General features: G+C 36.4%; 1 protein-coding gene across 1 annotated transcript; it reads left to right on the forward strand.

Moving 5' to 3' along the window:
- Nucleotides 1-9,613: 9,613 nt before the first annotated feature.
- On the forward strand, nucleotides 9,614-13,913 carry BRI1 (Leucine-rich receptor-like protein kinase family protein). The gene has a single exon (XM_008234124.3). The coding sequence runs from the start codon at nucleotides 10,008-10,010 to the stop codon at nucleotides 13,617-13,619; it is 3,612 nt and encodes a 1,203-aa protein (XP_008232346.2). The 5' UTR covers nucleotides 9,614-10,007; the 3' UTR covers nucleotides 13,620-13,913.
- The last annotated feature ends 9,876 nt before the right edge of the window (nucleotides 13,914-23,789 follow it).

A 23,789-nucleotide genomic window follows, 5' to 3' on the forward strand; every position in this document is an offset into this window, starting at 1 on the left:
TTAATTTCAGACCATCTAATGTGAGGTAATAACATGTGGTAAACTCTATTTATCTGTCTTCCCTTGATGCAGTTTGGCATTAACCAATGAATTCGAAAATTTTCATATATTGGGCCTCAATAAGTTGCACTGCATATCATCAGCTATTAAAAAAGTTTTTATGAAATTCTGATATGTGTTAGGTGGGTTTAGTATACAGGAGAATTCAGAATAATTGAAACTCTACAAGTGTTTCTTGCAGATTCACACTCTTGGTGGTCCCAGTACACATCATAGATCTGCCTATTTAAAACAACCATACAGCGCAGGCCTGAAATAAACCATTGTTTTGAAGCATGGGGAATGATGCATCTGTGAACATAAAGCAAATTCTTTGAAATTATACAATGAGGGAATTGTAACTCCAGTGGTTAAGAGTGGTTAATTTGCATATGAACTATTGTGTTATGTTATCTCATTCTCTAATATCCTTTTGTATAAACAAAAAATCTAAGAGATTTTTGCAAGAATACCATCTGAACTTACAATGTCCCAATTCCCTCCCAAATTGATTTTCCTCATCAGCGAGCCCTATACATGTAGATGAACTAAAACATCCCTCCAAGTGAGGGGCATGTGATATGTTGTAACAAAAAAAGTGGACATAACATGACATAAGGAGTAAACTACAACACTTTATAGAGTTCAGATGATTAATAATAAAAACTAACAAATTCAATTGAGAATCACACAACATGTCTAGAAGTTCAAATAGTATTTCTATAAATTTCAAACCAAAAAAAAAAAAAGGATACTGTGGACAATCATGGTATGGAATACCTACATATAGGGGTGGTTGCGTTCAGTAACCCAAATTTTTCCCCGAACATCAAACCGACCGACTATTTACGGTAAGATGATTTTTGAAACCGCAAAAATAAGTCGGTTACAATGAATTAACAGTTTAAACCGATTTGAATATTTTGGGCCTAAATTAGACAATTTTAGATCTTTAAGTGTGGTCTTTTTGTGTCATAAAAATTCAATCTTCCACACTTTTAAGCCTCAGTTTGATGCTTCTTTTGAAACTTTTTGAGTTCAAGCATACTTTAACCAAAAAATATAAATTCACAACCTCAACTTCTCAAGCATTCACAATCTAAAGAAAAATCCAATTCAAAGTTAATTAAAGTTACAAACCAAAAGGAGAACTCAAGTGTAGGTGGTGGTGAGTGGATTTTATTATAAGAAGAAGCCATTCTTTACAAGTTGGAGTGGAGGTTGTGTTTCGGGTGTATCGGTTTGTGTTTGGGGGATTAGAGTTATTAGGTGTGTTAGAGTGGCTAGACTCCATATATAACACAACACAACACAAAAGCAACAACATAAAAGCATATTAATAATAGATTAAACTCAACCAAATTAAAACACATCTAACTACTAAAATGCAATTTTAAAAAAAAATATATTTGTGGTTTGTGGTAACCCCGAGTTGCCAAAATCACATACCGCAACCGCAATTGCGGTTCGGTTTCTAAAACCGTAATTTTCGATCGATTTTTAGACATTGCAGTTTCAATATAGTATAATGTCAATTAGTTTTTACGATTTTTTAATTTTTTAGTCTAAAATGCCACCTCTACCTGCATACCCTTTGGTGTCACCTGGTTCTATCCATGCTTTGTTTGAAGTTTTGACGTATAGGGAAAAAAATAATTCTTCCCTTTGGTCAAAGTTGGTGCATGTTTTTTACTAAAATCATAACAGCATCGAAATAAAATTATAAACAAAATGGAAAAAATGATATTCTGGCAGTGATTTGACTTTGACGTATTTAAGGTGCCTCTTCACCTACTTTACTGTTCAAGTACTGCAAATACCAGCTATGCATTTCTGCCGCCATTTGCACTCCAGGTGAATTTTACCCAAAAAAAAAACATTTGTAATGTGAAGTCTAATGGCAGTGGCACCATGAAAAATGTTTCTGAATTCGTCGATGAGGGATGGTTCAATTGGTAAGGTTTCTTGTACTGTGTGTAGTCCCATTAATATTTGAGTTCCGTTTTCAGCAGCTCTCATTAGTGCGTAATTTATAATTTCCTATATAAATTCACATTAGTGGCAGCTAGCAGTTGGGTGTCATGTGTAATTCTTTCTCGAGGTTGTGGAGTCTGCCTTGATGCTGGTGATAAAAGTAATTAATCTCCTCTAAACTTTAGCTCATCAAAAAAAAAAAAATCAATCAATCAATCAATTTTTTTTTTGGTCCCAACTCTCAATAATACGTTCACATTTAATTATTTGTATTTCTCTATGTACCTGAAATCCTAAATTTTCTTTCTTCTTTAATACTGTTTGTTTTTTTTTTTTTTTTTTTAAAAAGGAGTAATATATTGATAGCAGTCGCATTGTACAAAGTGATAGAAAAAGTGAGGCACAAACAGCCCCAAGGCCTAACAAAGCAAGAAAAATGAGAGCATGCACAGTGTAATTACCAGAAAATCATACCTAAAATTGGTCATGAATAGCCAGGTTCTTTTAATTATGATGGAGAAATAATGCACACAGAAATTAGACACAGAAGAAAATTTGGTTCACATACAGCTGCTTTGGCCCTACATTTTATGCCTATCAATTATACTTATGAGCTAGGGATAGTTTGAGTTTGACCCAAGCAAGACATTAAGGCATTGTGGCCTAACATTTTCATCTCCAACCACATCGATTGTAAAGACTCCATTGAGAGCTTCTCTTTCACCTTAGTCAAACGTGACATTATTAAGAAAAACTCTACTGGATTATTCTGTCACGTGACATGCGTTGTTGTATTGTTAAATATATCACATGGAAAATAGGCATATAAATTTCTATCCCCGAATCTGCCTTATTAGCAATAATCGTGTGGATAATATTTTGAATAGGATGATATTGTTATGGTACAGTCTATAGTTGATAATTATGAGACGAAGAAGACCCTTTTGCAATTATTTATTTAAAAAGTAGATGCAAATGACAAAACTCATAAAGCCACACGAGTGCCATTAGCTGTATCTCTCCCTGGGCTAGCTGCGCTTTACAATGTGACTTCTCTGTATTTGAAGGGTTGTCCAATCACCCATGTATGGCCCAACTCTCTCCATAGAACTCATAGCCGAAAGAAAAATACTCGCCTTCTTTTTCTGGAACGGAAGTAGAAGCCTTTATTTTCCTGCAAATTAAAATTTGATACGTGTGAAATTTTTTTTCGTATTTTTCGATAATTATTTTTGCATATGTGTCAAATTATAATTTAAAAAAATGAAAAAATTCTTCTTTCAAGGAAGAAGGCAAGCAGTTTCCCAGTCAAAAATAATTCGGTGGAGGTGGGGTTGGAGGGGCTGTGGGTGGGGGTCAATCCTCTTTAATAAGTGATATCTCTCGCCCTCCGTGTGGCATTAGTTTTCATTCTCATTTTCCAATTTGTACTTGTGCTTGATTACTTGATAGATAGAAAAAGAAAGACAGAGACAAAAAAAAAAAGAAAAAAAAAAGGAGAGGCCCACAACCTTGACCTTCTTCCTCTCTCCGCAAACCCTAAACACATAAACACAAAATTAATCATATTATCTTCATTAACACCCCCCTTAATTAAGCACATTTCTGTGCATTAAAATTTAGGACTTTAATGTGTGGGACCAACAATAATTGCTCGCGAGTTTGTGCACGTGTGGGGGGGTTATTTTTATTCATATTCCCTTCTTTTTATTTTTTGAGTGCCCGAAACCCAATGCGCACGATAGCAACAGAAACAGTAAAAATTGGGTTGGAAATAGTATGAATCCACCACTCTCTCTCTCTCTCACTCTCAAGTCTCGAAGCGTACCGTAACAGTGACAGAATGGCCAAGCTGTCGGTGACGTTGGGGTCAAACTAAACGGCTCCGATTGGTCCACGTCAGCACCACAGACATGGGCACGTGTTGATTGCAGCTGCTAGGCCCCACCCCCTCCAACTCAAGACATCATCATCTCCTCAATTTTTCAGTGCCCATTTATTCAAAATTAGATGAGAAGCTTATCAATCTCGGGCCCATCCGGACCCACCCGGGAAAAATGATGTAAACTTGGGCCCTCATATTACCTAGAGAGAGAAAGAGGAATGGGTTGTGAGAGGTGAGATGGTGACAGTCCGATAATCATATCAACCCCGATCAAGGAAGAATGAATGTGTCCAAGTGACAGCAGAGCAATTTTGTTAACGTTTTTTATTTATTAATTACGACGCTAGAAAGAAAGAAAAAAAAGTAAACGTTACGCATGCTGGCGAATGGGTGAGCGACACGTCGTATAAGCGGTTAATATTTGACAGCCGTTGATAAGTATCGGTGTTTGTGCACGGGAGAAAGTGACGTAAGGCGAAGATTCACTATTCTTTTCTTCTCTGCTGGTAAAAGATCCAAATAACTGTAAAAACTGATTATCTATCACAATTATTCCTACAAATATGTCTCAATTCAATCTTGATAAATACTTTTTTCAATTCCATCTTTACCCTCGTCTTCAACTTATCAAGAAATTCTTAGATGCATTGTTATAGTTTCAAGAAACCCACTGACGAAGAGAGAGTGAGGTATATCATCAAAGCATATATCTATCTACTATAAACATATAACCACATGCTTCACACATGTATATTTCAATAAGAGAGTGTAATGGTCAAGTTTGAAAGATTGCCATGGTTATGGCAATCACAATGCCCACTTTTTTTTTTTTTTTTTTTACAATTTTTTGTTGGAATGAAAACATGTTCGTTAAGAATGTTTTATTCATAAATAAATTTTCACTTAAAAAAAATATTGAGACGCAAATAACGCTGTTATTATATATTCCTTATAAAATTACTGTCTTTAACATCACTTTTTTTGTTTCAACCACACATTGCAGGACAATTCATCAACAAGAGTATGACTTTCAACTAGAATTAGAACGGCACCTTTAGACATCCTAGCATGGGTTACCATCAAAGTAGGATAACAAATTTTGAATCAACATTGAGATCATTTATATAGAAAATAGGCTTAATTGCTACAATGCACCCTGAAACATTGGTCAAATCTTATTTTACCTCCTTAAAGTTAAAGTGACCCACTTTGCCCTCTTGACTAAGGTTGGATGTTTCACATTGCCCCATACCGTCAACTTCATCCAAAAGTCTGTTAAGTTTGATGACGTGACAGGGGTGTTTTAGTAATTTGTGCACCTAGGTATTTTTTATTATTATTATAGAAAAGATGATATTTCATTCAACATAAAGGAATATTACTTGGTAAGAACTAACATGTTAACAGCGGCCTCATTAAAACCTTCTCAGAGAAACAAAATCCTGTAGTAAGAAAGAGTACCACTCATGCTATTGACTAAACAGAAGAGTCAAACAACTTATACGAAACAAACTAACCTAAACCCCAACCACAAAACCCTTAAAACAACATCTCATCACTACGTAGGTACTGTCAAAGAAGTCCTCCTATGATTTAGAAAAAGCATCATAGTTCTTCGTACAAAGTCAAAAACGTACTATGGGTATCAAAATAGATCCAGCCAATCACCCAACTACAAAACCATTGAAACACATCCTATCACTATGCATATACTGTCAAAGAAAGCCTTCTATGATCTAAAGAAAGCATCATAGTTCTTCGTATAGAGTCAAGAAAGTATTGTGAGCATCATAACAGATCCAGCCAAACACCAACTGCCACTTCCAATTTTCTTGATCCAGAACCCTAGCTGAGAAGCAAGGGAGACCAAGATTGGCCTCTTAGCCTGAAGAAAATTCCGAAGAAAGATCTTCATAGTAGGAACGTTCATCAGTTTCCAAGCCCACGAACGTTCCTTCGCCTTGTCAACAAAATCATCGATAAAAAAACTATACTTACCAGAAAAATCCATGCCCCTAACAATCAGATGCCCAACACCAGTTTTTGCACGCTTCTAATTCCCGCTTGGTGCCGTATACTTGTCATCCCCTTAAGCAGAAGAGGTGGTAGTCATCTCCATAGCATTAAGATGGAGACTCCTCACCAGTGACTGGCTCCTTGGGAACCCAGAATGTAATGGTCCATTGATTTTGTTGCCTTCCTATATTTTCTTTGTTTTTTTTTTTTGGCCAACGCCTTCCTGCATTCATTTCGTGGCTTGCACTATTTATTCAAAGGCTTGTCCTTCATTTCAATGGAAGTTTGCATATCGAAAGAAAAAAAAATCAGACTATAATTACTCTATCTCACCCTTAATCCAGCAAATTCAAAAAATTTAACATCAAAGCTAGAATTTAAATTTTGTAACTTCATCATGGGTTTTGGGAAGGAATCAATTGCATTCTTAGTATATATAAATATCCCAAAAGGTCCTAAACATCTGCAATTGACAAACAAGTTCTAGGAGTGCCTAAATTCAAGTACCAAAACACCAATGCAGTCCTTATACAAGACATGCCTATAATAAACTCCAATTAATTTGAAAACAGAAATATAACCAAGCAATTAAGTCCTCTACGATCTCTAAATCTTTGTCTTCTTAGCAGGAGACTTGAGCCTAAATTTCCTTGTTGTGTTGGTTGTCACAGAAGAAACAGGTTGTGATTCCATTGGCAAGCTAGAGCTTGGTTGGTGTGTTGATGTATTTGCTAAATTTGGTTGAATTGTTTGTTCACTGATAGTTCTTGGTTGGCCTCTTGATGCACTCGGTCTTTTTACCTACAAATGATAGTTCTTGGTTGGCCTCTTGATGCACTTGGTCTTTTCAACATAATTGTACTTCTAGGATTGGACCTCTTAAGCTTTTCACAGTAATCTCTAAGTATGGAATACTGCTCTTAGTAGGAACCCTCAAGCTTCTCATTTACTATTGATCTTGCTCTATATGCTTTCCACCTTGAGATTTCTGCCATATAATCTTTCCTCACCACAGCTTTCATTGTCTTCACATCCATTTTTGGATTAATGAATAGATCATCAGCATATCTCTCAGCCAACCAAGTACTAGTCACACTTGTATTGTTTTCATCAGCTCCACATATGTGTGATTTGGAACTAATGTTTTAACATGTAAAGGGGAATGTTTATTAGACAAGTCATTTGAAGAAGCATACACAGACCAAGGGCATGGCTCGGCTTTACAAACAACCTTAACCTTATACGAATCATTTATTTTGAACTTGTAAGACCTGCAATGCCATTTCACAGCTTCTTTGAATTCTTTGGCATTTGCAAATACCATCCCCAAATGAAACTCTATGGTTCTAATATCAGTTTCTCTCCTGAATTGTTTAAATTTGGGCAATTTCTTCTTCATCCTTCTCCTATTCACTGTATTTGGTTCTTCATCACTAGATGAGTTCCCATCTAGGCTTTTAAGATCTTCTGAATTGTATTCATCAAACTCTTGCTCTTCTGGTCCAATCTCATTTTGTATATCTTCCTTGTTAGAACCTTCTACATTTTGGTCATATATGACATCATCTTCATTTTGCTCAAATGATACACCAAGCCTTTCTTCATCTTGCTCATAATCAGAATCAATAAATTCATCATCAGATTCAGTGGTTGCTTCCTCTTCTTGTACATCCACATCCACCCAATTAAATTCTAGCACATCTAATTGAGGAGACTTATCTGGCTGAAGTGTGTTACTTTGTTGCTTCTCAGTTTGAAATATATCTATTTGCTGCACATAATTATTATTAATAGATGCCTGACTCTCTAGAAGCCCACAAGAAATTCCATAAGAGAAATAAATGACAACAACTCTACTATGCAGCAAGTTATTAAACACCTCATCATTTGTAATACAAACCAACTTACTTTCCACCCCATTTACTCCCTCTGGCACTCTATAGTAGTATCCAACACGTTCTTGATACCCCAATTTCTTTGCAAAATCATCAAAATCGAAAGGTGACATGTAGTCTTGATTTAAGTTGTCTACCCGGACCACACTACCATCAGAATAAAAATTGTATCCATTACCATGGTGTATTTCAGCAGTCCACAATGCTGGATCTAAACCCTCTGCTTATAGAACATTGAACAAACAAAAGTTACGTACCACTATTTTTAAAATTTCAAAAATTTAACATATATATCCACAGTAATACACTATACATGATCGTAATTTTCATGTGAATTTAGTTTTATACATGCAAATAACAAACAAAACATATAATTTTTCAGAACTATCTTCATAAACCAAATAACAACTATTAGGAGCTGCTCCTTTTTGTTGAACTAAACAAGGCAATGTTTTTTTATTTTATTTTGTTGGGTTTGTGCCCTACAAATAACCACTTAAAGAAGTTGGCATATGAGAGTGTACTATAAAAAAAATGAAAGAGTTAACTTATTAAAATTTGCAATTAATGAGAAAGTGGCTTAATTGTCTACTTAGGTATTAAAAAGTCAAGGGAGATATAGTAGGTATCAACCATATCATAATAGGCTTCCAAAGATTGGTAATGTAGTTCTCATGAAGTACATATATGTGATGTGTGAGTCACAGCATAAAATATAATCTTGAAAATTTGACATATTTGACATAGCCACACTCGATGCAAATCTAGTTGTTAAGCAAAATATCATAATAGACCTAGCAAACTACAAGATTGAACAGCAATAAATTTTTTTTAAAGTTACAGTAAAGTTAAACAAACACGAAATTCAGAAAAACATATAAGTTTAGAATCACTATTGACCATAAAACGTTAAAAACTCAAACGTATCAATCACCACAAAACTTACCAAACAATTACTCACAATCTAAAATGTATAAATATGTAATTGTCGAATCTTACCATAATTTGGTGGATCCCCAGCGTATCTGAAGTTATTATCCATATCAGTTACTTCAGTCCTCAGTTTGCTAGTCAATTTCAACAACCACACAAGAGATGCCAAGAGACAAAAAGATGAATATAGAGTATGGTGTGTGCAGAAGAGTGGGTTTTGGGAGGGTGGGTTTTTTTTGTGGTGGAGAGAATTGAAGTTGAAAAAGTTGGAAAAGTAGGAGTAGGGTAGGGTGAGGGCGCTGTAATTAGGTTAACGTTTTTTTTAAAATCTGTTTTTTTATATAATTATTCTTTGTTATAGTTAATTGACGAATATACCCTTAAACTTAACGAAAATTTAAACGGAGTTAGACTTAGGTGGTGGATTGCAACACTTTACAAAGTTCGGGTGGTTAAAAATAAAAATTAAAAGTTCATGTGGTAATAACGCACATACCTGAAAGTTCAGGTGGTATTTATGCAAATTTCTCTTTTTTTTATTATAAAAAAATGATAGAAATAAAGAGTATAAAAGACACATATTGTAAAGTGAGTCATTTCAATAACAATATAGCATAAGAATAACAAAGCTTAAAAAAGAAAAAGAAGTCCATATAAAATTGACCAGATCTCTTAATTTTTGTATTTGATAAGACCAGATCCCTTAATTAAAAAAGTGCCAATAAATTAAGAGGCTGGAATCTTCATTAATTGACAGTGATGGATGTATCATTGGTTTTGATCTCTCAGTTCTTCTCACGTACGCAGAAAGAAAGCCATAAAGCTAGAGAGACAAGCAGATAATAGTGCCCATAATTAAGCCTTGAGGAGAGAGAGAGAGAGAGAGAGAGTGGTATTTCTTAAACTCCTCCATTACAGAAACAAAGGAAAAAGAAAACTGAGAGTTAAAAGAATGATTGATAATAAAAGAAGAAGAAGAAGAAGAAGATTAAAAGGTGATTTTAAAGAAGAAAAGTAGAGAGAGAAAGTGTAAATTCAGACAAACAAACAGGCACAGAGAGAGAGAGTCACATGGCATGTGAGCAATCCCTGTGTCCACTCCCTCCACTTGATAAATACCCTTCTTACCTTCCTTATTCTGACTTTTGACTCTCTCTCTCTCTATCTAAACCAGCAGGTATAGCTTCTGAGCTCTCTCTAATGGCAGACCTAAGAACATAAAACCAAAACCACTTCTTTTAGCACCTCAAAAGTGAACTTACAAAATGAAACTCCACAAAGCTATTTCACAGCACCACTCTCACTTCTCCTTCCCCTTCCTTCTCCTTCTTCTTCACTTACTCTTTCTCCAAGCCTTCTCTGCATCACGCCCAGCATCCTCATCTTCTTCGTCTTCTGCTTACAGAGACACCCAAAAGCTCCTCAACTTCAAATACTCTCTTCCAAGCCCAACCCTTCTCCCCACCTGGCTCCCCAACCAAAACCCATGTGCCTTTAATGGTATTTCCTGCAAGCAAACCGGGGTTTCCTCCATAGACCTCAGCGGCACCGCCTTAAACACCAATCTCACCCTTGTCTCCACTTTCTTGATGACACTTGATTCTCTTGAATCTCTCACTCTAAAATCAACTTCTCTCTCTGGCTCCATCTCCTTCCCTCCTAAATCCAAGTGCAGCCCTCTCCTCACCACCATAGATCTAGCTGAGAACTCCTTGTCAGGCCCAATATCTGATGTCTCCAGCTTGGGTGCTTGCTCTGCCTTGAAGTTTCTCAATCTCTCTTCAAACTCTCTTGATTTCTCCACCAAGGACTCTACTGGGTTCAGGCTCAGCCTCCAGGTTCTTGATCTTTCATACAACAAGATTTCTGGCCCAAACGTGGTCCCTTGGATGTTATCCAACGGTTGTGGTGACTTGCAGCAACTGGTTTTGAAAGGGAACAAGATATCAGGGGAGATGAGCAGTGTTTCTAGCTGCAAGAAATTGAAGCACTTAGACTTGTCCTCCAACAATTTCTCTGTTTCCGTTCCTTCTTTTGGTGATTGCTTGGCTTTGGACCACCTTGACATCTCTGGAAACAAGTTTTCAGGCGACATTGGGCGCGCTATATCTTCCTGCAACCAGCTCACTTTCTTGAACCTCTCCGTCAACCACTTCTATGGTCAAGTTCCAGACATGCCCACAAAGAAGTTGAAGTTTCTTTCACTTGCAGGAAATGGGTTTCTAGGTACATTTCCTATGAACTTATTGGATACTTGTGCACAGCTTGTGGAGCTCGATCTTTCGTCCAATAGCCTTACCGGTACGGTTCCTGATGCTTTGACCTCTTGTACTTTGTTGGAGTCCTTGGACCTGTCCAGAAATAACTTATTTGGTGAATTGCCTATTGAGATTTTGATGAAGCTTAGCAACTTAAAGTCTGTGTCTCTTTCTTTGAACAATTTTTTTGGTCGTCTGCCTGGTTCTCTGTCCAAGCTTGCAACTTTGAAGAGTTTGGATCTCAGTTCCAACAATTTGACTGGGCCAATTCCTGTTGGGCTTTGTGGAGATCCCATGAACAGCTGGAAGGAGTTGTACCTTCAGAACAATATGTTCAGTGGTAGTATTCCTCCAACTCTGAGCAACTGTTCTCAGCTGGTTTCTCTTGATTTGAGCTTCAATTTCCTCACGGGTACCATCCCTTCAAGCTTGGGGTCTCTGTCGAAACTTCGCGATTTGATCATTTGGTTGAATCAGCTTAGTGGGGAAATCCCACAAGAGCTAATGAACCTTGGGTCACTTGAGAATCTTATTCTAGACTTCAACGAGCTGACTGGGTCCCTTCCTATTGGGCTAAGCAACTGCACCAGTTTGAATTGGATTTCATTGTCAAACAACAAGTTGAGCGGTGAGATTCCTGGGTGGATTGGGAAGCTTACAAAACTTGCAATACTCAAACTCAGTAACAACTCATTCTATGGAAACATTCCTCCGGAGCTCGGTGACTGTAAGAGCTTGATATGGTTGGATCTCAATACCAACTTCTTGAATGGTACAATCCCTCCTGTGCTTTTCAAACAATCTGGCAACATTGCAGTGAATTTTATCGTTTCCAAAACGTATGCATATATCAAGAATGATGGTAGCAAAGAGTGCCATGGAGCAGGGAATTTGCTCGAGTTTGCGGGGATCAGAGACCAGCGACTGAACAGGATTTCGACAAGAAATCCTTGCAACTTCACTAGAGTGTACAGAGGTATGATCCAACCAACGTTTAACCACAATGGGTCTATGATTTTTCTTGATCTTTCACATAATTTTTTATCCGGTAGCATTCCCAAAGAGATCGGGAAGATGTACTATCTCTATATTTTGAATTTGGGCCATAACAACATATCTGGTTCAATCCCAGAAGAGCTTGGAAAATTGAGAAGCGTTAACATTCTTGATCTCTCTAGCAATATTCTTGAGGGAACTATTCCACAGGCTCTGACTGGCCTTTCCTTGCTCATGGAGATTGATCTATCAAACAACCTTTTATCTGGAATGATTCCAGAGTCGGGTCAATTTGAGACATTCCCTGCCTACAGATTCATCAACAATTCAGGCCTCTGTGGCTACCCTTTATCTCCATGTGGCGGAGCTTCTGGGCCAAATGAAAATGCGCATCAAAAGTCTCATCGGCGACAAGCATCCCTGGTGGGCAGTGTGGCAATGGGATTGCTCTTCTCCCTTTTCTGCATCTTCGGTTTGCTTATTGTTGCCATTGAAACCAAGAAGAGGCGAAAAAAGAAGGATTCAGCCCTTGATGTTTATATTGACAGTCGTAACCAATCAGGCACTGTCAATGGCTGGAAGCTACCTGGCACTAAGGAAGCGTTAAGCATCAACCTTGCTACATTTGAGAAGCCCCTTCAAAAGCTCACTTTTGCAGACCTTCTTGAGGCCACCAATGGTTTCCATGACGACAGCCTTATAGGCTCTGGTGGTTTTGGTGATGTATACAAGGCCAAACTGAAAGATGGCAGCATTGTAGCCATCAAGAAATTGATACATATCAGCGGACAGGGTGATCGTGAATTCACTGCTGAAATGGAAACAATAGGGAAGATCAAACACCGAAACCTCGTTCCCCTCCTTGGATACTGCAAAGTAGGAGAAGAACGGCTTTTGGTTTATGAGTACATGAAGTATGGAAGCTTAGATGATGTTTTACATGAGCCAAAGAAAGCTGGCATCAAGCTGAACTGGGCTGCAAGGAGGAAAATTGCGATTGGATCTGCGAGGGGACTGGCCTTTCTTCACCACAATTGCATCCCACACATCATTCACAGGGACATGAAATCAAGCAACGTGCTGCTCGATGAAAATTTGGAAGCCAGAGTCTCCGATTTTGGAATGGCAAGGCTTATGAGTGCAATGGACACCCATTTGAGCGTGAGCACTCTAGCAGGCACACCTGGTTATGTCCCACCTGAATACTACCAGAGCTTCAGATGTTCTACTAAAGGTGATGTTTATAGTTATGGTGTAGTATTGCTTGAGCTGCTGACAGGAAAGCGTCCTACAGATTCAGCAGATTTTGGTGACAATAATCTTGTGGGTTGGGTAAAACAACATGCAAAATTGAAAATAAGTGATGTTTTTGATCCAGAGCTCATGAAAGAGGACGCGAGCCTTGAGATTGAGCTTTTACAGCATTTAAAGGTAGCTTGTGCTTGTTTGGAGGATAGGCCATGGCGGCGTCCCACAATGATTCAAGTCATGGCAATGTTCAAGGAAATCCAAACAGGGTCTGGAATTGACTCTCAATCAACCATAGCCACCGAGGACGGAGGTTTTGATGCAGTTGAAATGGTAGAGATGAGCATAAAAGAAGTCCCTGAAAGCAAGCAGTAGCCCAAAAAGCCAAGCCAATTTTCAAGAGAATTCTTTGGAAGAAAGAAGAAACAAGGTGGAGATGATACTTTCAGCTCCCCCAATTTTTTTCCCTCTTCTTTACAACTTCAAATGCTGTGAAGCTGCCTGTTTTGCTGTACCATTTAATGTATGTAATCTTGTTATTTATACATAGAAGGTTGTTTAACTTGTGATAAATGTGTATATAAACAGCTTCAGTTGTCATGCTGCTTAAATTTGGTTCTCAGTTTTTATTTTTTTCTTTTATAAGAGAGCATTTGGATTCAGATCAAATCCTCCAAAAGAAGCTGTTGCATCTCTCTGACCTCATTGATGATGGCTTAGTGGAGGGGTTTTTTTGGCCCTTTCCTCAGACTTCAGTCTACCTGATTTGTTTTCATTTTCTCTTTTATGGTACCCCCAACTTCTGCTCATTATCCTGATTATTGATATAGCATGGCAACCCATGTGCCCATAATTTAAAAGCAGAACCAAGTGCACCACCAAAACCTAACTGAGGATTTTACAAGAAACAAAGAAGATTTCTTTCTTGAAATGAATTGTCTTCTAGCAAGTTTCTGTAATTTGCTGAAGGGTTATTCAAATTTCAAAATATAAAATATAATAAAAAAGGAAAGAAGAAATAAAAAATAAAAAATCAAACTAGACATGTAGCACATATTGAAGAAAATGAAAATGAACTCACATACACTGACTGCTGCAAAGGGCTTTTAGTTTAAGTGGTTAAGAACATTTATTCATGCACCCTCATATCTTAGGTTCGATTTCCTCTTTCCAATATCGCTTTCTATCAAAATGTGATATATATGAATGCCAAAATGCTTGATTATATTTACATGGTATTGATGGAACATTTCACTTAATTTTAAAGACTTCTCTAACTCTGTTTGCAGAAGTTGTTTCACACCATTCACGTATACAAGTCTGGACTCTGGACCATCTTGTGGAGAAGTCCCAATCCCATAATTGCTAACTGTAAGCTCAAAAATTGGCATGCTCTTAAACAAAATTTAATAGGGAGTTTCACTAAAACATCCCAAATGGAGGTTGAAATTATAAAAAAATCCAAACACTATTTAAACATATAAACACACCCAAAACCCATCATTACATACACTCAAAACCCATTTATAAACACACCCAAAAAGTTGATTTTGGGTGTGTTTCTATGTTTAAATAATGTTTGAGTTTTTTTATAAATACATGTTTAGGATTGAGTTTATTTATAAATTTGTAAATTTAATATAAACAATAAAAATTTGTCTCTTTTTCATCGACAGTGTGCAATGGTGCACCACACGTGCTCTCGGCCGAGACAGAGAGAGAGAGGGGCAGAGAGAGAGAAGATTATAATTTCTCTTCCAGCTGGGAAAATGTGCGTCTCTATTTTAAGCATCAACAAAACCCCGACCTCTTAAGAAACAAATAAAATAATTGTTGGCTATATGAAACATTATCAACTTCTTGTGTGAGATCTTGACTTGGAACAGAGCCCAACGTTCCCCACCACCGATGCCATGACTAAGATGTCATTTTATGTATTTATTTCTTTCCTAACTTTTGATAAGTTTGTGTATGTATATATATAATGGGTACCTATAGATAATAATAATATATACATTTAGAGTATTTTCACTCATTTATCATGTCAATAGACAAGGGGAGGTAAGGGTTGTTATCATTCACGTGAATAGTGTCAATTTTTGTAAAAGGCAATTGTGTTTTCACCTATTTCCATGTCAAAAGGCAATTACTATTAACTTTAATTTTTTATTTTATTTTTTATACTTAAACGATTAATTTGGATAAGATTTTCGGTTGCTACGTGTTAATATCTATTATAAAATTCACATCTCATATTTTGAATAAATTTTTTGGATAAGATTTTCGATTGCCAAATGTCCATATTTATAAAAAAAAAACTCACATATCAAATTTCAGATAAGATTTTTGAATAAGATTCTCGGTTGCCAAGTGTCGATATTTATTATAAAATTCAAATTTCATATTTCAAATAAGATTTTCACCCTCTAAAATTGCGCCACGTGTCATCTCTATCTTCTAAATTCCTTTATAAAACCACAACCTCAACTTAGACCTTTTACACCATATCCTCTCTATCCTTTCATTTCTCATATTTTAGAAAGCACATTCTACTCTCAATGTCTTACACAATGAGGTTGTTGGAGAGGCAAGAGCGAGAAAATGAAGAAAGAATGTGCAAATGAGTTGAAGAAGAAAGGGAGTGGGAAGACGATGATGATCAAGTTGCCATGGCAATAACTATTTTCCATCAATCAAGCCAAGGCCACCGTGGTTCACAAGTCGGTTGTGGCCTGAGCGTGGACAGACGTAGGCATTCTGGAGGTAAGAATCTCTTAGAAGATTACTTTATCCCAAATTCGTTGTACTCTAGTTTTGATTTTCAAGGGTAGTTGGGCAATTCTGGAAGCCATTGCATTCTCTCATTAGATACCTGAGTTTGGCATGCCTTTTTTTGGAGTTGCGGGATCTCAAAACAACCTTAACGTGCTCGGTCAATCTCTGGTGTTCAACGATGTGTTGAGATGTCAAGCCTCTCAGATCACTTATGAAATCAACAATACCGTCTACTGGAGTGGATACCACTTAGCAGACGGAATTTGCCCAAGGTGGACGACATTCGTCAAAACAATTCTGCATTCCCAATCAAAGAAGGAAAAATACTTTGTTGTCTATCAACAAGGTTATAGGAATGATGTGGAAAGGTGTTTTGGTATCCTCCAAGCTCGATGTTCAATCATTAGGGTTGCTGCTTGTTTGTTTGATGAAGATGTGCTTCGAAGCATTATGATGACGTGCATCATCCTTCATAACATGATTGTGGAGGATGAGTATAATTATGATGAACTAGAGATGTTCGAACCCGATACCATGAACACGACATTGACAAGAATTTATGAACGGCCCGTGGGAGAAAATGAACAACTATTGGAGCACGAACCGTTAATTAGGGATGGTTGTTACAACAACGGTATGATTGAGTGTTATACATAAATGCAATCTTCTTATATTCACAAAAGACGTCAAGTTGACTTGATATAGCACTTATGGGCGCTGAGAGACAGTCAATGTCAATAAAGTTAAGTTTGGTGCTGCGTTTTTAATTATGCTTTGTTTTGAATTATGCTTTGTTTGTGTTTTGTTTTGAATTATGTTTTTTTTTGTGTTTTGTAATGAATTATGCTTTGTTTTGATGTATGCAATGTTTTAAATAAATAGTTATATTATTGAATGCTTTATTTATTCAATAAAAGAAAAGCAACACAACTAATGAAGAAATATAACCAATTTAATAAAAGACAAGCATTACAACCTATTAAATAAAAGACAAGCAATACAACTAATTAATAAATGTCAACTCTATCAATACAACCTAATGGTTTTCATCATTTTTCCAATCTATGTTACTAGGTCCATCGTCATGGAAAAACCTTCTTCTCATAACATCCCTTCATTCTAGCTTCCAAAATGACTTTATTATGGGGACAATGGCTCGTATCCATGACCATGATTTCTGGATCCTTCTTGTCCATGTCTTGTTTGTGTGCATACTCCCTTTCTCTAGAAAATGCTTCATCTCTTGCCTTGTTAGCCGCATCTTTTTTCATGTCTCTCTTAATTCTAACTGTGCCGTTGATAGCAATTTGCTCCAAAAATTTTGTACAATTATTGGTCGAATTGCTCCCTCTCTTGACCTTTGCCGCCTTCCTCCCAATAGGCCTTAGCTCCCTTTGGATTTATGAGTCTTGATTCATCGGGGACTCCAACGACAAATCCGATGCCGGTGAATCATCGAGCGTCATCTCATTCAACACAACGGTCTGACCCATATGAATAATTTTGAATCTCGAATAATTTTTCACAACCTCCCAACATTGGTGATTGTTGAAAGATGTTTTGCCTTGGCCAATGGAACCAAACTACATTTGTGCTTGCATAATCTATAATAATAAAAAATTAAAAATATCAAAAAATATCAAAAAATATGGCATTAAATTTAGGGTAAACTACAGTAAACCCCCCAACCTATAGGGTCATTTACGAGTTCATACCCGATTTTAGGGACATTTACGAGTACATACTCAACGTCACATAAAAACTACAAATTGCCCCCTCCGTTAGCGAGATCGTCAGAAAATCCGTTATCTGCCTACGTGACATTTGTGGGACCCATTTTTAATCGACGTGGAGTTCCACGTGGACAAAAAATAATAAAAAAATTCATTTTAAAAAATATATTAATAAATTAAACATATTAAAAAAAAATTAAAAAAATTTAAAAAAACCATACCCAGACACCATTTTCAACATGCACCATCTTCCTACAACCACCATCTCCAACCTGCACCAGCACCACCCACCCCTTGGCATCTCTCTCTGTGGAACTTCCACTATCGCCTAACGACCCACCAGCCGCCTCCCATCATTCCACCCAGCCAACCCTCATCCTCCCTTCCTCCGACTTAATCCTTCGTCGATCCACCCCGAACCCACTGCCAATGTCATTCTCTCTCTCTCTCTCTCTCTCTCTCTCTCTCTCTCTCTCTCTCTCTCTCTCTCTCTCTCCAATACAACCAAACTCCACTTCCCTCTGCTTACCACGAGTTGCCACTTCCATTTTTAATTTACCCAAGCTCAGTATGGATGAAATTTGGGCAGCAAATATTACAAAAAATAAATAAAAATTGGGCAGCAACATCACCTTTCAAGATGCCAAAATGGAGATTTCAAAATGAAAATTTCGAAATAAATGTCTAGTATTATCAAACCAAATAGCTCGAATTTGAAATTTTATTCAATCTAACGGCCTCCAAATTTCAATTCAAATTTCATTTTAGAGAAATATCAAATCTAGACATCTAACCACGGCCTTCCATCTCCCCTCCATCTCCAACACCCACCAAAGCTCCCTCCTAACCCAGAATCAGATCTGGATTTTGTGTGCTCTCTATTTCACTAAACAACAAAAGATGATTTTTTATTAATTTGGCAGATGGCGGGGGAATAGAGTTCATATGGGTTTTGTTTAATGAAATAGAGTTCATATGGGTTTTGTGTGCACCCAACCATGGCTCTGGAAGTGGGATGATGATATGAGGTGGGGGAATAAGGATGGGTCGGGGACATTGATATTTTTTTTGGATGGGGGTGGTGAGCTAGTTGTTTCTTTACTTTTTGATTTGATTATTCTTTACTTTTTAATGAAATAGTGATTTTAATATTTCAAAACTTATTTTAAAAAGTAGATAAATTTTTTTTTTGTCCACATGTAAGTTCACCTCATTAAAAAATGGAACCAACATTTGCCACCTCAGCATTTAACAGATTCACTAACGGTTTGGCTAACGGAGGGGGCAATTTGTAGGTTTTCCGTGACGTTGAGTATGTACTCGTAAATGTCCCCAAAATCGGGTATGAACTCGTAAATGACCCTATAGGTTGGGGGATTTACTATAGTTTACCCTTAAATTTAATAAAACGACAATTACAAATAATTTACCTCGTTGCCAAGATTTTCGCTGCTTCGAAAGTTGTCCCTCACTTTTGCCAACTCATCTCTCTTTTTCCTAACTCTTTATTCAGAATTTGGCACCTACTAACCAAGGTCATTTCCGTACAAGCCGAACCCGATCTTTCAGAAAATTCAGCATGAATTTTTCTCCACATATGAGAGAACTTCATCTCATTGCCCGTGATAGGGCAATGACCAACTTGGACCCACTCACACAACAAAACATCTTCCATGGTTGTCTACGACCCTCCGACTTCGATGGAAGAAGCCATTTGTATTTTTACACAAATGAAATTTAGTAGTAGAAATTTTGGTGTGGAAGTGAATAATATTGGAAGGAGAAGAATTTGTATGAAGATTTGGTGTGGAAAGAATATTAGTAGGTGTTTATGGAAAAAAATTTCAGAATTTTTTGGTATTTTTTTAAAAATAATTTCAAATTTTTTTTTTCAACTCTTTTTACACAAAAATTGGTAGCCGTTAGATTTGAGGATAAATATTGGATTGGACACCCCAGGAAGCACCATGTGGCTTCTATCTGTTAGGGAAAGCGGGCTGGCCTTGGTGGCGTTAGTGCACGAAAGTTCAATTATTATTTTTTACTATTGGTGCGTGACATACACGCTAATGGTAAAAAGAATTCAAACCCGTGCGCTAACGCTAGCCTGGCACAAGACCTCATGTGCATTGGTAATTGCTCTTAACCACTTGAACTACAAGTCTCTTACTATTTAATTACAATTAAATAAATACTTAAACACATTATATTTGATAAAAATACTGAAATGATCATGATAGAAATCAGATGTCTAATTAATTTATCATTTAACTAATAATAGTATATAGGGTAGTTTAAAAGCTTCTGAGCACTCTTTTCCTTAGAGCATCTCCAAGGGATAGGGCAAAAGAGTAGGCAAAGCTAATTTGCCTTGCCACATCAGCATTTTCATGCTCCAAGGGAACATGTAAATAAATGAGTAGGCAAAATACACGTACTCTCCCAATTAAGGCAATGTTGCCTACTTCAAAAGCATTAGGCAAATTGGATCCCACATGTTTTTAATTTTTAGTTGGTAGTAACTTTTTTCCACCATTCCACATGTTTTTAATGATAAAATAATGATTGGTACAATTGCATTGCCTAGTCCATTGGAGTGACTATTTTTTTTTTTTCATGAGGCAAATGAGTAGGCAACATGTCACTTAAGTAATTAAAGTACTTATTTCTCTACACATGCACTCTTAATAATTGGCATTAGAGCCTGGTTTCACCACGCAATGAGGTACAGCTTGATAGAAGGGGTGATCTATAGGCTAGATTAAGATGAAAGTTAATATACATTGGCATAATATCAAGTCATTGAATACTAGTAGATGAGTGAAGCCAACTCAAAGGAGGAAAACAAATATAAGTTCTAGCATGCCTTTGAACCTCAACACTAACCTTGGTCCGATCTACTCAGCTCCTTAGCTCTCTCTCTAAAGGGGGTGTGATTTTATGTTTGAGTGTGTTCAGCCGATAGGGAAGGGACATCTATTTATAAGCAATTACCCTAGTGTCTTTCCCATCAAGAAACATTCTAGTAAACCTCATTGTATTAGATAGTTTTTTCAATCCATATGTAATTAGGAATCCTCAAGGCTTTTGTGTTTCAATTTAAATACACTTAGAACAAGAGCTGCAAACATGTTACAACTGTATATCTTGATCAATGCAAACTCTTGAGTGCACATGTGATTAGAAGACCACAATCGTGGTTAAGACAAGATGTTTTCTTACAGTTTCCCACTTGGTCAAATAATCACAAAAGAAGAATTGAATTGTCCACTTAAAGCCCTTGTGAAATATAACCAAACAAATTCTCACTAATCCTCTGTCAGTGATAAAAAAAAACAGTAAGGAACTATCAAGACTTATTGAACATACAATCATCAAAGTCTTTATAATTACACTTAAAGTTTTCTAATACTACATGAAGCTTCGATCAAGACTAAAACCGTAGAATAATCATGACTAAACTGGAAGTGCTTAACATAAGTCACGTTTATTCAATTGTCCCTACAAATGACTACCAAGGTCTCACTTTGAACAAGCAAAGATACAGACTATGTCATGAATACAATTCCAACGCAACTATCTTTAATGCTAGCAATGCTCCCTATATGTATTCAACTAACAAGCAATTACAAATAACTAATAAAATTTAAAGTGAACAAAATGAATTCTATTAAACCTCAAATTTGAAAATCATTCATTGAAACTACCACTAGTTAATCAAAACTAAAAACTAACAAAACAAGTTAAATCTACCAAAATAAAACTAACTCCCACTCTTTTAGCCACTCATATAAGTTATTAATCTCATACTAATGACACATTTATGAAATACACCATTTGGAAGCCCTTTAGTAAGAGCATATTATAGCATATGTGCTAATATGATCCAAAATATTGTAGCCATTATTGATCTTTTCTTTAACTGTGAAGAATTTAAACTCTAGAATTCTTGAAGACTTTGTCATCTTATTCCCTTTTGCAAAAAAGAACTGTTGCACTGTTGTCATTCCAAAGTTGTATAGGTCTATGTATTTACTCAACTACATTCCAGCTAGTTATAAAATTCTTTAACCACATAGCTTGAGAAGTAGCTTCATAACAAGCTAGGAATTCAGCCAACATAGTTGATGCAATTGTGAGAGGTTTTTTTTAATACTTCTCCATGAAACAGCTGCTCTTGCAAATTGAAACACATAGCCAAATGTTGATTTCAAATCATCTTTACATCCTGCAAAGTTTGCGTCTGCAAACCCTTCTAATTCCAATACGTCACTTCTTCAAATAATCAACTTGTAATTCTTTGTTCTCTGTAGATATCTCATAACCCTTTTACCTATCATCTAGTGAGCATGTCCAGGATTTGATTGAAATCTGCCCAACACACTTAATAAAGTATAGATTTGAAACAAACCAAAACTTGAATACTTTAACCTTTAGCCTTTTGTTTATTTCTTGTAACTCATACATTCCTTCTTCATATGTCCATTCTTCTTGTAGAAAAAATATTTCAATCCCACTGGTTTCAAAGCTTTTGAATTGTTATTTTCCTTTTCTTTCTCTTTTCCAGAAACAACAACTTTGTTCTTATTCTCCTTATACTGTTTGGTTTGCACTATGTTCGCTACCTTTGCACTTTGTTCCCTTATATTGTTATGTTCATGTTGAACACTTATAGTGATGAGATAGTTGAGTGTCCAACACTCTTTCTGAGCAATGTAGGTGTTTATAAGAGACTTAAATTCCTTAGGTAGTGAATTCAAAACAAAGTCTACCATCATATCTTTATCTATAATCATATCCATCTCTTGCATTTTTGACCTAATGCCGATCATATTCATGATGTGAGCTCTTACACATCCTTGCCTATAATATTTCATCTCAACTAGTTGGTTTAGCAGTGTGCTTTTCAAAGTTTTCTTAGACTCTTTGAATCTTTCTGCAATGCTCTGATAATATTGCTTTGCATTCTTAGATTTGGGAATGCTTCCTTTCACAGATGATGACATATACCTTTGCATAATCAGCATGGTCATGCAATTTGTCTTCTCCCACTTCTGGTTCTTGGAGTAGATCTTCTTTGAGAACAACATCATAGTCCAAAAACCCCAAGGATATTTGCATATCTTACTTCCAATTTTGATAGTTTGATACAATCAGAGTTTCAATGGATTGATAGTTTGAGGTATTCACTGTAAATAATAAATAAATTGTTCCCATGGTTCTGTATCTAAACATTATCATCTCACACATGTGGGTTGTTAGTTGAACATATTCCAAAGCACTGAATTAGGGTTTGAATAGAATTCCTGCACAAGTAAACCTCTCATTTGTGGATCGAGAAGGTTTTTTTATTAGTCTGTTCAATCCTTTCATTCACACTAATCCATCACATCTGTTATCAATTTGTATTCTTTCCATATGTGGATAGAAATAGCACAAAAGGCTACTAGTTGTGATGCAAATCTTAATCAATCTGTTGATTGACAATCACTTTGTAACATTTAAGCAGTTATGGCTTATTTAACTTATAAAACTGAAAATTCACAGTCTTTCATCAATAGCCTTCCAAGCATGATTGAGCATAGAATCTTGAAGCCCTTGATCATACCTTGTCACATAAGATATGCAATTGTTTTTAAGCTACATGCTTCATGACTAATTATCAAATTTAAAGATGAGGTTTATGCATACTTGAAAAATCGAAAAAGTTCGATTAAAGAACAAGACCTAGTGCTCTGATACCACATGTAAGTTCTAGCATGCCTTTGAACCTCAAAATTAACCTTGGTCTAACATGGTGAATATAAATCTTCTTATCTACTTGGTTCCTTAGCTCTCTCTAGATGGGGTGAGATTTTCTATTTGAGTGTGTTTAGTCGATAAGGAAGGGACATCTATTTATAACAATTACCCTAGTATCTTGCCCATCAAGAAACACTTGAGTAAAACTCATTGCATTAGGATAGGTTGTTTCAATTTATGTGTAATTAGAAATCCTCATGGCTTTTGTGTTTCAATTTAAATACACTTAGAACAA

Source organism: Prunus mume, linkage group LG1 (genome assembly GCF_029339155.1).
Source record: "Prunus mume cultivar Tortuosa linkage group LG1, ASM2933915v1, whole genome shotgun sequence".
NCBI lineage: Eukaryota > Viridiplantae > Streptophyta > Magnoliopsida > Rosales > Rosaceae > Prunus > Prunus mume.